An 18256-nucleotide genomic window follows, 5' to 3' on the forward strand; every position below is an offset into this window, starting at 1 on the left:
TAAAATTGGAGCAGGTATTTCATACTTCTACATTAGCATTTTATCTTGAAATCTATCCCGGCCCTTCGTTAATTCATTTAGAAAAATGACAAACGTAAGAATGTTAAATGACAACTTTTGGAGAGAGGAACAAAAAACATTACGACAAATATTTTGTCAAAAAAAAAAACCATCAGTGGAAGTTGTGAATGAGAGTCAGGTGGGTTTTATTCTGCTCCAGCAGGTGGCGCTAATGCACCATTTCGCTGGTCATCGACCAACGGAAGAAGCAGAAACCGAAAGCTGCTGCTAACAGAGCTAGCTTATTGTTCTGGTGTGTGAGGAGAAAATTTGAGGCTCTGCAGTAAAAATGTCTTCACTTCAGTCTCTGGGAGAGTTGATCAGCTAAAGCGACTAACTGCTGCTGCTGCAGAAATCTTCTCACCAGGCTGTGGAAACTTTCTTCTCCTCCTCAACAACTTGGTGGAGTTCTTTCCAGAACCAGAGAAGATATTCTGCGGTCTTCGTGACAATCGGAGCTCCAGAATCAGGTTGTGGGTGAGAAAAGCTTTTCTCTAGACTTCCTGCCCTCTGGATCTGCTGCTGTTCCTTTGGCCAGAACCAAAGCGTTGGATCTTTAATCTCCTGCGTTGTTCTGAAGCAGCATCTTAATCAGCTCTCCTGCTTTGTTTCTATTGCAGCTGTTAGCTAAACACGGCTAAAGAAAACCTGCTACCACTTCAGGATCATCCATCAGCTGGGACTGATTCATCGTGTGTTCTTCACCACCTGGACCTGGACAGCATGGACACAGGTACTGGTGGATGAATGAATATATTGTCAGTCTATTGTAACCCTGGCGTCAGATTAAGTTACCACTTATTCAAAAAATAATAATAAATAGGCCAGACTCTAGGTCCAACAGGATTACCTTACAAATTACCAGTGAGTGGGAAATGGAATAGCTGGATCCAAAGAATGAGCAAAAGAACACAGTTGCACCAGATTTGTAATTTTATATAGAAATATGAAAATAGAACAAAAAATACTGCAGCTGCAATAAACATATAATTAAACAATTAGGCATTTCCCCCTATATCAGTAAACCTAGTCAGGTTGAGCTCAAAGTCAGTCTTCTATTTGGTCGTAGTCTAGTCAAAAAGAAAGTCTCCTCGGTCTTGTAAAACTCAGGTTCAGTGGTCTGAGTGGTTACCACTGGAATGTTGGCTCAGTATAGAAGAATGATGTTCTCCTGATCGGGATTCAGTTCAGTTCGGGCACAGGCTCGCCATCTCCATCCGGAGAGAATCCAGGACTCCAATCCACTTCAGTCCCGTACCGAGCATAAAAACCTAGCCTGCACAACAATAATGCAATTATTGTTTACAGCTAAATAAAATTCTCATCTCTTATTCTCACAGCTATAGCTTTTACAGTCTTTTCTTTCTTCATCCTTCACATTACCATAGTAACCATTTACATGCATGTACATTTCTTTTCTCAAAATACATTTTGGCAATACATGAAACATGTTTTTAACTCACGTAACTAATAGTTTGAATCTTTTTTTTCCAGTTTTTAACCAGTTTTTTTTAACAAGGCTTATGATTAGCATGTAACCATAGAGTAATACAAAAATTACACAATAACAATATGATAATCAACAAAACTGACGTTTAAGATCCACAATATTCACATTCATTCTGAAAAATAAAACAAAAATAATTATTTGTTCCCTTCTGTTAGCAGAATTACCATTAACATCCATTAAAATGAACTCATGTGGCTGGCCAAAGTGAGTTAGCTTTAGTTAGCAGGTTGCTAGCAGAGCTTAGCAAGCACATGGCGTTAACTCACCAAGATGAGGTATTAGCGTGCTTGAAGCGCCAGCACAGCCACCTGGTCTCTCTAGCGTGGGCTCCACACAACCCACTATAACACATAACCTAAATTAGACGTCTAGAAAACTCAAATACTCTTAAACTTCTGTTCTGTATAGCGACTCACCCAATAAAAGGTATATACGGCTCGACTCAATCCCCTAAAATATGGTTCAGTGCGGCTCCTCTGCAATCTTCCTCCAGCTCTCCAAAGAGCAAAAAACGGCGCCTGAGTCGCTCACCTTGTAGGAAGGCGGGACTAACGCCACTCTCAACAAATGAGAGGGCAAGTTTAACTCGACGGGAGCGCCAACCGGAATCAGGAACAAACTAAGGAATTACACTTCTGTCTTTTCAAACTAAAAATATTTTCCAAAATGAAAGCATGGAAGTTAGCTGATACAAAAAATAAACTAAAATGAAGGTGTTTTATCTACTGGGTTACATTATGGTGGGACATTACAGTGAAATTATGAGAATGAGGTTCAATCTTTAAAATAATTATCTGTATATGTTTAGCACTACTGGGGTTCTAAAACCCCCCAAAGTGTTTTACATCACAGTCATTCACTCGTTCACAGACTGTTGTAGAACCTTGAAGTTTTAGAGTGAATAGTAGGGCTGGGTGATATGGCAAAAATAGAATATCACGATTTTTCCAATATTTCATCATGATTTTTTATCCATGAATAGCATAACTTCAATTGCGTATTAAAGAAGAGAAACATTGAATAAATAAACATTTATTATATTAGGGATAATCAACACAGTGCTAACACACTTATATTTTAAACTCACACCAGAGATGATAAAAGCCCTGAGAGAAACAATTACAAAAATCAGTTTTTCTCGTTTTTCAAGTAACTTAACATAAATTAAAATCGTAAACATATTTAAAGTGCAAACATGTGAATTGCAAACGTATTGTGCAAACATTAACTTGTTCAAAATACTATGTAGCTCCCAGTTGCTCATGTAGTGGATAGTTAATTTCAAATACGGCTCTGATGTGCGGCTGGACCAGAGATCGCTTGTGGTAGCAAAAAACTGCGCATTCTGAATATTTCCTATAACTCTCACTTTGCATTCAGCGTACATGCGTGGAATGGCAGTTAGGGCTGCTCAATTAATCGAATTTTAATCACGATTACGATCTGAGTTTTGAACGATTATAAAAAACAAAACAAGCCGATTATTTGCTCCTCCCGCTTGCGCTGCCCTGAGTTGCAAATGAAGCGCACCTCCATAGTGTTGCCAACTTAGCGACTTTGACGCTATTTCTAGCAGCTTTTCAGACCCCCTTCTTGACTTTTTAATCCTAAAAGTACCTAGCGAACACCTCAGAAACATCTCTGGTAACCCTTAGCTACTTTCTGGATAACTGTCGTCGACATTTCCTGCAGGTTAGCTAAACACTCCGCCTGCGCTCTGGACCGTTCTTCACAACATTAGGAAAGGGAATGATGTAGTGATGTGTCAGTCGCTAAAGAAATGGCTCTCGGAGCCGGCTCCTTGTTGGATTAACCAGAGTGAGTGACACACACCGTACCTGCGGACTCCTGAGCCGCTAAAAACGGCTAAATGTGCGCGTGTGGCGTGCTAAACACACTTGCAGCTTGCCACTGATTGCTGTGAGACCGGGGTGGGGGGTGGGGGGTGCAGCTGTGGTTGGGACAATTATTACATTAACTGATGGGCCTGTAAATAAATAGTTTATAAATAAGGTAGAAATAACTTCCTTACGCTGATAAATAATAACTAATCTCTCTGAGGACACGGTGCTAGTGCACTCTCCTACAGCACCTTGACACGACTAAATAAATGTTATGCAACATTTTGTGAACATCAATTTATTTGCATTTATTTGTTATAAATGCCACTGTATAATTCTTGCTGTCAGTATTTGCAAGATATTGGTATTTGGGTCTGTACTGGTTAGACTTAAATGAGTTAAACCAAGGTCTGTAGCCCTTGGGTCATAGACTATGAGCTATAAGTATATTGGTCTTTTTATACTGGGAATCAGGAGTTATTTTTAGTGATCATCTTGTTTCTTATTTTTGTCCTGATTGTGCCCTGAGCAATTTTATGACTGAATAAAAACAAATAAAATCAACATAAATTGAAAAATCGTCCTAAATAATCGTGATCTCAATTTCAGTCACCATAATCGTGATTATTGTTTTTGCCATAATCGAGCAGCCCTAATGGCAGTGTTCAAAAAATACTTGCAGCTGGAAAACTCATAGCGCGGATCCAATGTTTTTATCATGTTCTTAAATCCCACTCCTACTGTTCGCACGGGACACAAATCTTTAACCAAGTGGTACGTCACTGCATCTGTCATGCTGTTCCATCGTCTGCTGTCTCTGTCGTAAGGAGTGAGTTTTGTGAGTGTTTCTGTTAGCGTTTGCTGCCTGGAAGAAGCACTAGCCGCTGCCGCAGCAGCCGCAGTCTTTTTAGCTTTAGCTGCCAGCTGGCTCTCATTGTATTGTTTGGGATGCCTTCTTTTCAAGTGATTAAACAAGTTTGTGGTGTTGCCATCACTTGCCTTGACGCTCTCCTTGCAAACTTTGCGAATGACGTTCCGCTGCTCTTTGTCATCTGGTGAAAAACCAAACCAGTTCCATATAATAGGGATGGGTACCTTTGACATTTGAATCGATCCGGTACTAATTCCCGGTACCTACGAATCGATACCGGTACTTAACGGTACCAATTTTCGATACTTTTGAGTGTTTCATATTTTGATTCTCTTTTATAATTAAATATATATATTTTCTCAATATATAACAATATTTGATAAGTATCACGATAAATAACATACAACTGTTTGTATTTTAACATCGTCCTTGTAGTTTTATAAGTTGATAATTAAACTGAAGCAAACATCTTTACTGTGAACTAAATTTACTGTGTATCTTCATTCCTTTGGCCATCCTTTTTCATTTGATTTTTCCCACTGGGAAGTTAGAATTTCCGAGGAGAAAGCGAACGCACCATTAGCTGATAACAATGGTGGCATAGGGAGCTAACGTGTCTTTAACAGTTTATTTAACTGCTGGAGCAGATTAAAACGATGATGCCTCACACTTAGATCGTTGTCGCTGGTTTCATCTTCACCCAATCACCCGTCGCATTTAGTAAAGTGAAGCCAAACTTTAGAGCGCGTTCATGTTCATCTAGTCGGAAATTCGGAGTTCCCAGGAGAAAGCGAACCCACCATTAGCGAAACGGAAGCTAACAAATCAAGCTAACGTTATCTTAAACATTTTATTTACCTACCAGAGCAGATTAAGATGAGGATGTCTCACTTAGATCGTTGTCGCTGGTTTCATCACCCAGTTACCCATCACATTTAGTGAAGTGGACCCAAGCGTTTGCGTGCGTTCTTCTTTCTACCATGCTGCTCTGTTTACAACTTGCTCACAGGGACCGACGACATAACGCTCTTGCACATGCGCAGCTTTCTTGGCAAGTTCTCGTTATGAAGGACGGGTACTGAAACGAGGCACCGTTTGAAATGACGTGAATCGGTGCTCGGTCGGTACTATAGAAAAGGTGTTCCTCTTCGGAACGAAAACCTCGTTGTCGCTCTCAGCCGCGGCCGAAGCCATGTTTGTTCACACACAGGTGAAAACAAGCGGGGGCACTAATATATTACTATGACTCACTCTGATTGGTTAAGGGTCAAACAAAGGCGTGTCATTCGCCTGAGGTAAGTTCCCTTTTCATTCAGAGGCAGAATTTCAACAGCAGAGCTGTGAATCGTGATAAAAAGGTCTCTCAAAAATGACAGACCGTCAGATGTGTAGATCGTAAAACGGTCTAAAATCGTCATATCGCCCAGCCCTAGTGAATAGATCTCTCCAATGAATGATTTGTGAAGCCAAGTATAGTGGTCACGTGACTTGTTTTTATCCAAATAGTTTTTTGTTTTGTTTGTTTTAACAATCACGCCCCTCCACCGCACGGCCCAAACTTTCCGCACCGCGCACCTAGGACATTTTCTAACCACGCGGACGGTCGGACGTGGAAAAACATGGCGTACTGGCAAGAACTAGTATGGCAGAGGTTCGTAAATACAGACATTTGTATGATTCAGCTCTCAAAGATCACAGTGATCAACATGTTGTTAATAATTCTTGGAGAGAAATAGCTCGCACTGTCGGAAAAGACGAGCACGCAGTTAAAAAATGCTGGAATGCCATGTTGTAAACAACAGTAATTTTTACTTCTATGGTGTAGTGTTGGATGCATGCCGTAGAGCTCCACGCTGCCCCCTACAGTTTGGGAGAATATTGGCTCACCACAGAGACAAGGTGCATGAACCATAAATGCTGCAAGTTGTGAAGCGCGTTCCATCCGCGAGCCGCATCACCAAGCGGAAAGTAAATGTGTCAAGCATAAACCAAGCTTTAAAGTCCCAAAGTCATCGTCACACACTGTTGAAGTTACGTCCTGCATTTGACCCGTCCCCATGGGGAGCGGTGAGATTAAGCTGTGGGTAGGGATGGGTACCTTTGACATTGGAATCGATTCGATACTAGTTCCCGGTACCTTGGCAGTGTTTCCCCTAGGAATTTGTCCAGCTGTGGCGGGGGGGGATTATGACAAGTCTCTAAATAAAGTAAAATTTTCCAGTGCAGAGTGGAGACAACCCATAAAAGCACTGATTTGATCTCATTTCAGAGAAAAATAGAACAGGTCAGATGCACCTAATAAATAAAATTACTAACAAACTCAGGAATCTGTTGCTTCACTGTTCTGGTGCTGAGAATATCACTAATGCGGATCAAAGGAGATACACAGATGAATGCACCTCTTATTTATTATTTGGAAATTATTGGGCGTGGTTTACATCAATACATTATTTTAAATCTGAAATTGATATGGATTGAGATTTTTTCTATTGATACACGGAATTTACAGAATCATTTTAAATGTTAATAGGGGAAGACTGCAGGAGGGAGCGGTAAAATACAGGGGGTCCCCAGCAAAAACAAGAAACTTTACGAGTCTGATGAAACCCGCTGGTTTTCCATCAGGCAGTCACGGGGCAGCTCCAACGACCCAGTGGCTGTGCTGGGTCAATGTTATCGAGCTCAGTCCGGCTCGGCCGTGAACGAGCCGAGGCGACGTCGTGCTCTACTTAAGAAGAGGTGTTATTTTCCCTCTTCAGAAGAAGCGTCCAACGTGTTTTTGCGCTTTCTCCGAGACATGTCACGTCGCTAAGTTGTTAGCGTCGCGTGCTAACAGGTCAATAGTGCAGCGTAGCCTGCTGGAGGTTTTAAGGGTTCAGATGAAAATACCCGACCTCTCAGGCTGCTCACACATCGATCTTAAGTTGTCGCTGTTGCGCTCACGCAGTAATACAGTATTAGATGCGGTTAAAGTCAGTCATGAAAAAATAAATAAATTTTACATGAATAAGTGATTAGGGCTGAAACGATTCCTCGAGTACCTCGAATAATTCGAGTACAAAAAAATCATCGAGTCAAATTCTCTGCCTCGAGGATTCGTTTAATTCATATTTAATTAATTCGTGGCTTTGCAGTCGCCCGTGGTCATGTTTCACCCGGACTGAAATAAGTGACGCACATGCCCACTGGACTGCACACGCGAGTAGCGAATATAACTTAACTTTCTCTTAAGCCATGGCGGACAACGTGGACCCCGGTGGAGTGCGAAAAAGACAGAAAATGTCAAGATGTGGGACCATTTTTCACGTCGTTAGGCGGAAAACGTAGTCCATTGTAAATACTGTAAAATGGATTTAACCTACCACAACAACACATCCTCCATGCTGCAGCACATGTAAATGTCACTTCTGCAAGCGGACTCGGAGCCTCTACAAGATAATGCATTTTAGCCTGTATTTCTATATATTCTGTGGACACTGTGCGACTTTTTCGTTTGTAGCACTCAGTTTCAGCTCACACCGTATGTCTGGTAGCAACACGTCGGACTTAAAATGTGCTAAAAAATAGCATTTTTACACAAAACGTCGGACTTTTTATTGTGTTATTGATGTTTGTTGTCCCTCGGGATTGCTGCAGGAGGACACGGGTATTTATGAGAGGAAAACGAAAGAAAGTAAATAAATGTTTTGTGATCAGTATAATTTGACATGACCACAGCAAACATGCTTTCTCGACAATCCTTGTTATTGTGTGAGAAAAAAAGTGTTGAAATTAAAACGGACGTGTGTTAATAGGGAAACAGCCGGCGAGCTGTTTGCGCATGCACCGTGAGCGGTTCTGGTTCTGTTTGGGCCGCAGCCGCTCGCAGCGCTACTTCAACAGTTATCCTCCTAGTTTTTGTCTGGCTTGCAGGCTAGCAGATTCTCGCACGAGGGGAAAATCTGCCCAGGTTGTGTACTTATTTTTTGCACAGCCATTTGTTTACTGTAAAGTAAAGTTGAAGTGCTGAAGTTTTGAAAACTAATTTTGAATAAAACTTGAAGAGTAACTGGCAATTGCTTGCTCATTTTAACAGGTCTTTCATAATTACAACATGCTATTTGATATAATGGTTTACAAATACAAAAGGGTAATTTATTAGAGTACTCGATTAATCGAAAAAAATATTCGATAGAGTACTCGATTACAAAAATATTCGATAGCTGCGGCTTAGCCTGGTGGGGGGAGGAGAACCTGGCCTAAAAAGCACTGGAGGAAACCCTGTCAAGATTGTCAACACTCCTTTATCTTAATGCTATTGAAACATGTAAACCAAAAAGCATCATATCCACTGCTACCTTTCTAATTTTAAACTCAGTAACTTATGCTGTAACTGCACCTTGCCCTGGCTGCTCCTCCTTGCTGCCCGCTGGCTGTGATCACAAGCGACAACATAGTAGTTCCCGCTGCTTCTTCGGGAAACAGCGCCAAAAAAAAAAACTTGGGATCTTGTAGGCGTGGCGGTGGGATTTCAGCCATGGTGGGCCGCCACGGCTACGCCAATGTAAGGAAAACCCTGTTTTGTACCTCAGAGAAATCTCAACACCCACACTTTTAAACACTGTGTGTGTGAACGGGTTATGCTCTATGAGACTGCAGTCACATAGAGCGCCCGCCCCTCCCTACACACAAAACTGCAGCCGGGAGCTCAGTCCGCCCGGCCCATCCACGCGCACGCACGCACGCACGCACACACACACACACACACAGTAACGGATCTCTCTGTGCTTGCTTCACTGTTGCTCACGTTTCTTCAGTGCTCCCTAGGTTTTCTTCAGCTCGCATCTTTTTCAGTTTAATATTTAAAGTTACTTTTTCGTAACGGACGTGGTGCATTTGACAAGACAGAGCTGAAAATGGCTTGTGCTGCGTCGGTCACTGCCTCCACTGCGGTCGTTTTTTTTTTTTTTATTATTATTATTTTACCCCCCTCTCTCTCTCACACACACACCTCAATCAAAATTGTTTTGTTTAAGTGTGTGTGGGAAAAATGCCAACAACGTTAGGAAAAAAATCAGTTTAATCAAAATAAAATAAAATAGTTCTAGCATTTCATATTTCCTAGTTCCTACTGCATGAGTTCAGATGCATTAATTCATGCACTTAAATATTAATGTTCTGATTTTACTGAAAAACTTGTTCTGTAATAGTTCCTTTACTGTTGTGATCATCTCAATTCTGAGGCTGCTCTGTAAATATTTTTCTAATAAACAACACACATAGCAACTTCTGATCAATCCATATCAATTTCAGATTTAAAATAATGTATTGATGTAAACCACACCCACTAATTCCCAAATAATAAATAAGAGGTGCATTCATCTGTGTATCTCCTTTGATCCACATTAGTGATATTTTCAGCACCAGAACAATGAAGCAAAGAAACAGATTCCTGAGTTTATGTTAGTAATTTTATTTATTAGATGCATCTGATCTGTTCTATTTTTCTCTGAAATGAGATCAAATCAGTGCTTCTATGGGTTGTCTCCTCTCTGCACTAGAAACATGTACTTTATTATAATGTTCACTGTAATGCATCTTGATGTTCTTAACCAGGGGTGGACCTTTAAACCGCCCGAGCGCCAATGGCGCTAAATTTTCTCGTCGGGCGGTAAAAACTTGACGACTTACCGCCCGGGTGGCGCCCAAACCTTCTTTGTCATTTACACACCGGCTTTCACCATCATGGCCGCGCCCTGTTTGCGCACGTGAAGCTGCCTCTAGTCACGTACTGCGCGTACTGCACATGCACTTGTACGTGCAGTTCGTGACTAGAGGTGTGCAGTACGTGCACGATTCGTGCACCTACTGCACACCTCTAGTCACGTGAACTATAAGTTCACTATAAAAGACGGAGCGGAACCACGCTAGAAACACACAAGCATACAGGAAGATGGCGACACCACACAGGCATGGGATTTCTTGATGAAACCTCCGGCAAAACGCTTTAAAACTGGTGAGGAGAGGCGAGACCGTTCGAAACGGTATGAAGCGGAGAAGCGTGTGCCGAGGTGGAATGATTCTTGGCGGTTTAAAGAAGACGGGAGGCGCAGAGGATGGCTCGAGTACAGCAAAGCGGAGGAGGTGATGTACTGCGTTGTATGCCGGAAGTATGCAACGACAAAATCGAGTTTTGTTGAGGGAACCAACAAATTCAAACTAGAATACGTGAAAGACCACGAAAAAACAGCGAGCCACATGAAGGCACCAAAAAAAAAGAAAAACACCTATTTGTTCCCCATCAGATCTGCACGAATCACGCAGGTGCTTCATGGTGCTGATCCAGAATATTTACCTCATTATTTATTTCTAGTGTTGTAATAATAACATAATAGCAGAGGCGGTTTTACCATTAGGCATAGGTAGGCAGCCGCCTGGGGCCCCCTTGTGTTGGGGGGCCCCCTAGCCCTGACCGCCGGCACCCCTCTGTTAGTGCCACAATATTCTTATTACCAACATGTGGCCGCAGACGGGATTGGACATGCTTCTCATTACCATAATTCCTGAACCGTTCAAGATATCATTAACATTTAACAATACGTGAAAGACCACGAAAAAACAGCGAGCCACATGAAGGCAGAAAAGACTGCTCTTGCTAATGCAGCAACGGTAGGAGAGTCGCCAGCTGCAAAGGCCCTCGTGGCGATGACTAAAGCACAGCAAGACAAACTGGAAAAGTTGTTTCGTACAGCTCACGCCATTGCAAAGAAAGGAAGGCCATACACCGACTTCAGTTGGATGTGCGAGTAAGTATTATTTTTTGCTTAACAAATTCTCAAAATACTGGGTTTGTTCTGTTAGTTTAACGATGTGTTCTTGTCCATTTCATTGTTTGATGGAGAAAAGAACCTGAAAACATGCACTGTCTGTAAGTCATCTTTGATTTATTTTTTAAAAATAAATTCTGTTCCATCTTCTTTTTTTTTCAGATTTTTATTAAAGATTTTCTTAAATGTTCCTTTAATTATTTTCACCTTTTCTTCATTATTCCATTTTTTTTATTTTCCCCACCTTTTCTTATTCCGTTTTTATTTTTATTTATTTATTTTTTTTACTGCCATCGTTCCAATGTGAGAGATATGTGCATTAGCACAGTAAAGACTGGCTGTCAAAATTGAATGTATGAAATGTAATTTGCTTTTTCTTTCAGTTTAGATGAGCAGAAGGGCATGGAGATAGGCGAAACGTACCGAACCAGAAAGCAGGCCAAAACATTCATTGGGTACATAGCCCAGGCAGAGAAGGAGAGTGTGCAAGAAGAATTTGCAGCTGGAAAGTTTCTTTCTCTGATGTCAGATGGCTGTGCTGACAGTGCAGTCATTGAAGAAGAAATCATCTATGGCCGACAAGCAGTTAAAGGACAAATCTGTGTCAAGTTCCTGGGTATCGAGGCAGTCGCAAAAGCTAATGCAGAAAACATCACGTCTGCCATAACAGCCGGTGTGTGTAAAGGTCTTGGTGTGGAGGAAGGCACCTGGAAGAAGAAACTGGTCGCTGTTTCAACAGACGGGGCTGCAGTCATGCTTGGAGTAAAGAGTGGCGTAGTGACAAGACTGACTGCAGACCTGCCCCATGTGCTGCCCATTCATTGTATGCCTCATAGACTTGAGCTGAGTTTTAAGGATGCTGCCTCGAAGAATCCATGCCACAAGAAGCAGGATGCTCTCCTTACTGGACTCTACACATTTTACCACTACAGTCCTCTCAACCGGGCAAACTTGAAGGCCTCATTCGAATCACTGGGAAAGAAACCCCTGATGCCCACAAGAGCGACAGGCACCCGCTGGGTATCACACCTGTTGGCGGCCTTGGACCACTTCTTGCGAGGGTACTCTACCATCGTTCAACATCTGGAACAGGTATATCCTTATGTGCACTGTTCAAATGGCATTATTTTAAAAATGATTTCTCAACAATGCTTGCAGCACAGAAAACTAAATGTCAGTTTGAATGCACTTAAAAAATGCACTTGATAAAGTAGGTCAAATCTCAAAAAAGAAATGAGCAGCAAGCAAAACTGTATTTTATTAAATGTGCACATTAAAGCTTGCAATCTGCTCTATTTATGCAAGGTATAAAATAAATAATGTCTTCATGTTGCTGTTTTTCAGATACAGTCCCCAGATTCCACCGGAGTACGCAGTGACCAGCAGGCCAAGGCCCGGAACTTCTATCGTGCTGCAACATCCCTGGACGTGATAAAGTATGCATGGTTCTTGTTTGATGTCCTGGCTCATCTTTCCAACTTGTCACGCAAGATGCAGAAGACCAACGTGACGATGGCTGCATTGCATGAAGCCCTACAGTCAACCAAGACTGTGCTGCTGACTTATAAGAGAAAGTAAGCCTTCATTTTAAAATAAAACATATTTGGCCTTACAGTTTGACATCTATTAAATGTTCATTAACTTTGTGAACATTTATATAATCATTTTGTAACAAACATAAATTTCAGCAGTCTGTGTTTAGAACTTCTACTGCACTGGTGGAGTCTCCTTCAACAGTATCTGAAATAGACAATGTTAAAAAGTAGTATTCTAAACATATTAATTCAAATTTATAGCAGTCTATATTGTGTTAAACCAACCAATACTTTTACTTTCTCTTTGTAGGCCTGGCCCCATGCTACAGTCGTTCGGGAACAAGATGACCTTTGAGGGAAGGGAACTCTCGGGCGACGGTCGATCATTTCAGTCATCACACCCGAATCTCATTGATGACCTGGTTGCCAACATGGAGAACCGATTTGGGCATGTGAAAGGAGGGTTACTTCATGCCACAAACATTGCAGATTTTGGGTTCTGGCCTGACAAAGTAAACATGACGGGTTGGTTTTTTTGTTTCAATTTATGAACTGCCTCATTTTACTTTGATATGGTGACAGCACATTTTTTTTAAATGAAGAGGTAATGCTAGGACACCCCTTGGTTTTTAAAGAGTAAGGTTTTTTGATTAAATTTTTGTTATTTATTTTTTTCAGACTTTGGAGACGCAGCTGTTGACATCCTGGTAGGGCACTTCAAGCCTGTCCTGGAAGATGCAGGTGTGCAGGTGGACAAAGTTGCAGACGAGTGGACAACACTCCGATCCAAGGTGTATCAGCAGCCCGACTGGCTGGAGTTCATCAAGAAGGTGACATGGTGCGAACTGAACAGAAGGTACTTTGATGAGTGCCCAAACATTCTTCAGCTTGTGGACCTGCTGCTGACCCTGCCTGCATCTACTGCTGAATGTGAAAGAGGTTTCAACCACATGAAAATGATAAAGAGTGACTGGCGGTCCAGCCTGTCAGGGAAGAGTGTGGGTGAGCTCATGTCGGTGCGGTTACTGTCGGCAGACATTAAAAACTTCGACCCAAAGCCAGCTATAAACATATGGTATCATGATGTCCAACGGCGAAGGCGTCTTGATTTCATGGATGGCAAGACTTCCACTGCTGCTGAGATGGACGACGCAGAGCCAGAGGAAGATTTCATGTGCGTGGGTCAGGGTCGCTTGCTCTCCATGATGAGCAAGAAATATGACGATGAGCTTGACAAGGACTTTGAGGTGGAGTAACACTAGTCCACCACTAGCCAAATGTTCAGCCTGCATCACAATAGTGCCAGAGACTGACACAGTGCTGGTTGAAAAGTTTATGTGTGTGAATGTGTAGAAAATAAAGGTTTGTTACATTTAAAACGCTTCAGTTGTTATTTTGACTCGTTTTGGCAGTTGACCTGTGGGGCCGGTAGATTCTTGGTGGGGCCGGTAAATTTTCTGAGTTACCGGCCCGGCTGGCCGGTTGGTTTTGAAGTTAATGTCCACCCCTGTTAACAAATAAATTAAATCAAAGATATTGGTCAATAATGCCAAATATGTAAATTTGTGTTTCAGTCATTTTGATACTGGCTTAAAAATCCTTCATTAAGTCTACTAAGCAGGGGTGTAGAAGGTGCTTAATAGGGCCAGCCCAGTAATGATCTTGGACCTAAATAAAGGGGGCAGAAGGAGATGTTTTTCCACACGCCAAGAAAAATTAAATACCAACCCCCCCCCCCACCCCCCCCCACCCCCCCCGCAAAGTGTGTCACTGAGAGTTTAAAACAAAAATTATTCTTGTGCAAATATTGGTGTATTCACCTTTAATACTAGTTATTAAAATGCAGCAGTTGCTGGATTGGTGCAGTTCAAGGTGGAGTGCGTCAAATAAAACAATAATAACATAAAAGTGAGATGTGTCATAACCCCCCCCCCCCCCACACACACACACACACACACACACACACACACACACCACCACCACAGCTGGAAAAATTCCCAGGGGAAACGCTGAAAAATAATACAATGAGTAGAAAACAACAGGCTCCGCCCACTGCTCAGTCACTAAGTAACCCACTACTACTAATAATAATAATAACAACACTAAATCTCCCAAAATGCTAATTAGTAAGATTCCTTTGCTTTGTAGTGCTCTAGCCTGCTGAGAGCTTAAAAGTGAAAGATTGTTACTGACAGCAGCTACATCTAAGTGTTTATTCATTTTCCTTTTGACTGAATAGTTGCTGATTTTATCTTGGAGACGTTTCTCCTCACATCAGCTTCAGATCTAAAGCTTGGGGTGTGAGTAGGAGGCTTAGAAGTTCTGGTCAGAAACAAACACGCTGATTGTGATGGAAGTTTTTATTGTTCCTAAAGTAGAAATCTGTTTTTATCTAAATGAAGTTCATGTTCTTGTTCCTTTTTCCCACATCATGTAGCCAGTATCACTCATGGTGTAAATATAAAGGTATGGTGGTCTGTAACATCATGTGTCTGTGTTTCCTACAGATGTTCCACAGCTGGCGCTGGTTAAAGAAGAAGCTCCTGAAGAACAGAGTGCTGGTGTGGACCAGCAGGACCCAGAACACCTCCACATAAAGGAGGAACAGGAGGAGCTCTGGACCAGTCTGGAGGGAGAGCATCTCTGTTTGAAGGAGGAGACTGAAGCTGTCGGGTTTCCTGTTACTGCTGTTTCTATAAAGAGTGAGGATGATGAAGAGAAACCTCTGGTCTCACAGCTTCATCAGCAGCAAATAGAAGACAGAGATGTTCCAACCAGCAGCTCAGCTGACCAGATGGCAGCAGAAACTGGTGGAGGAGCAGGAACTAGCAGGAACCCAGATCTGAACCCTCATGAACAAACATCTGATTCTTCAGAGACTGAAGTTAGTGGAGATGATGAAGATGATGATGATGATGATGATGTGAATCTGGACTCTGAGCTGTCAGACTCTGGGTCTGAAACTGGAGATGAAGATGATGACTGGAATGAGAGCAGGTCTTCTGAGTCAGATGGTAAGTCTGTCAAGTTCTTCACAAGTGGTCTCTCCAGAGACACGTGAGGGAGACAAGTCATCCAGCAATAAGGTCTTCAGGCTGTTTGGTTCATAAGAAATGTGTTAGAGTGAAGCAACATGTAGACTCGTGCAGGAAAGTCCAGAAGAAACCTAAATCATTTAGTCATGATGAGTGTGGAGAAAGGTTTACTACAAATGTAAATAAACAAATCACATGAGAGTCCACACATAGCAGCTGCTGTTCCAGAGTATGGGCCAGCCTCATCCCACCCATACTCTGCTTCTGGCCGCTAACAAGATGGCGCCTGTGTTTGGAATAGCCACAGGTCCGTTTCCACATTCCCGCCTGGCCACGGGGCAGCGCTGTGTCTCCGTCCATGTTTCCTCGGGTCTGTTTATCCTGGTTCTTCAGTGGTTTCCCTTCCTGTTCCCTCCATGAGTGGACTTTACACACCGTGGATCTGACCTGCTAACTCCAGCTGTTTCTGCTTCTGGCAGGATCCTGGTGTAGGTACCCAGGAGTCCAGATGCTGCAGGATGAAGTGTAGAGCCATGCTGATGGTGTAACGTGATGGAAGTGGTTACTTTTACTGAATGATCAATAAGATGTGATATTCCATCTAATTATAAATGATCAATCTTATTCAGGGTTCCCACGCATCCTGGAAAACCTGGAAAACCTGGAAAATGATAGTCCAATTTTCCAGTCATGGAAAACACATGGAAAATGGGGGGAATTGCAAAATGTCCTGGAAATTTTTGAGTTGTCCTGGAAAATAATTTCCCCTCCTTGTGGATAAACAAACGGATTATTGGGCAATATTGGGCTGCAGCGCTTCGCCTTTCATTTCTGCATCTAGCTGGCACAGTGCTCCACATAACGCTTCCAACCAATCAGATTGCATATTCCCCTTCAGTTCCAGTTCCACTTCTGTTTTTCTAACTGTCTTTTTTGCTAGATTTACAGATTTTTCACCCCTAGATTTATTTCCCCAAAGAAGGGCCAAAAGTAGCGACTCGGTTCACGAATATTGCTTTATTCCAGTTTATAGAGTGAGAGGTTTTTCTCCTTCTCTCTGTTGAGTGACAAAGGAGCAGCGGAGAGTTTTTGTTTTTTTCACTCTGCGTTGAGATGAGCGAACCTGACGAGAGCTTCAGGATAGCAACGGATAGCAGGTAGTCTACCGGACCCGCGCTCCACTCAGTAATTCATACAAGTTTTATCATCCGACAGCAGAAACAAAAATATGTGAATGAGAAAAATGTCATGAATTTGATTCTATCAAAAATACTAAGTATGTGCTCAGAGGACAGAGCCTCAGCTGTTCATACTCTTTTTAGCTAGCTACACAGACCGCAGCCAGGAGGCAGTGAGAACTGAAGACTGGCATGGTCATTTGAACAAAGTTGTTAACGTAATTAAATTGAATTCAACACGGCTAAATTAATAACTAGAATGATTTTAAGTGGTAACTATATATTTATCATAGTAATGCTACGTACAGTCCAGACTAAAAAAGTAGCGAACAACTACAAGTACTTATCTCTTGAGGTAGAAAAAAAATGTTTTTCAGGTCCAATATGTCTGTGGTGTTAGCGGGAGATATTAGCCTAGTCATCTACCCTGAATCTTGTTTCTGGATGACTGGACTAACCTAAAATGACCAATACTGGAACAACAAAATGCAGTTTAACATCCAACTATGTGAAATAAGCAGTAAAGTGTAATGTGGTGTGTACAGTAAGTATAATACATAGAATATGAAAGAGCTAAGGTTTGAAAAGCAGGCCTAATTTATTGAATAAACAGTCAATATAAACAGTAACAATCTTTCAAAATATGTCTTTGTGTCCTTTATAGGCAGGAGAGTGTGATGTCAGGAAGACGGTGCAAATTCAAAACTTTTCAAAACTGGCTTTTTGCTAGCCCCAAGACTCTCTGCCTGTGTGTTGGGGTTTACCCCGGGGGACGAGAGGGTAGCTTCCCTGTGCCTTCGGGTTGGGGAACAGGTCCTGACTGTTGTTTGCGCTTATGGGCCAAATATCAGTTCAGAGTACCCACCCTTTTTGGAGTCCCTGGGACGAGTGCTAGATAGTGCTCCATCAGGGAACTCCATTGTCCTACTGGGGGACTTCAATGCTCACGTGGGCAATGACAGCATGACCTGGAGGGGTGTGATTGGAAGGAACGGCCCACCTAATCTGAACTCGAGTGGTGTTTCATTATTGGACTTCTGTGCAAGCCGCAGTTTGGCCATAACGAACACCATGTTCGAACATAAGGATGCCCATCGGTACACTTGGTACCAGGGCAGCCTAGGTCGCAGGTCGATGATAGACTTTGTAGTCTTATCATCTGACCTACGACCGTATGTTTTGGACACCCGAGTGAAGAGAGGAGCGGAGCTGTCAACTTATCACCACCTGGTGGTGAGTTTGATCAGATGGCAGGGGAAGATGCTGCATAGACCTGGCAGACCCATATGCATAGTGAGGGTCTGCTGGGAAGGCCTGGCAGAAGAACCTGTCAAGACGGTCTTCAACTCCCACCTCCGGCAGAGCTTTGACCGCATCCCGAGATCAGATGGGGACATTGACTCCGACTGGGCCTTGTTCC

General features: G+C 42.4%; 2 protein-coding genes across 2 annotated transcripts; both read left to right on the plus strand.

Annotated features, from left to right (window-relative positions):
* Positions 1–256: 256 nt before the first annotated feature.
* On the plus strand, positions 257–16884 carry LOC139066184 (uncharacterized). The gene is made up of 3 exons (XM_070548370.1): positions 257–537; positions 681–793; positions 15131–16884. Exons 2-3 carry the CDS (start codon positions 784–786, stop codon positions 15682–15684), a joined length of 564 nt encoding a protein of 187 aa, XP_070404471.1. The 5' UTR covers positions 257–537; positions 681–783; the 3' UTR covers positions 15685–16884.
* LOC129156795 (zinc finger protein 862-like) lies at positions 9262–14300 on the plus strand. The gene is made up of 5 exons (XM_054736020.2): positions 9262–11189; positions 11472–12180; positions 12433–12662; positions 12934–13148; positions 13302–14300. The coding sequence occupies exons 1-5, from the start codon at positions 11179–11181 to the stop codon at positions 13877–13879; spliced, it is 1743 nt and encodes a 580-aa protein (XP_054591995.2). The 5' UTR covers positions 9262–11178; the 3' UTR covers positions 13880–14300.
* Positions 16885–18256: the final 1372 nt, after the last annotated feature.

Source organism: Nothobranchius furzeri, chromosome 2 (assembly GCF_043380555.1).
Source record: "Nothobranchius furzeri strain GRZ-AD chromosome 2, NfurGRZ-RIMD1, whole genome shotgun sequence".
In the NCBI taxonomy this organism is placed as follows: domain Eukaryota; kingdom Metazoa; phylum Chordata; class Actinopteri; order Cyprinodontiformes; family Nothobranchiidae; genus Nothobranchius; species Nothobranchius furzeri.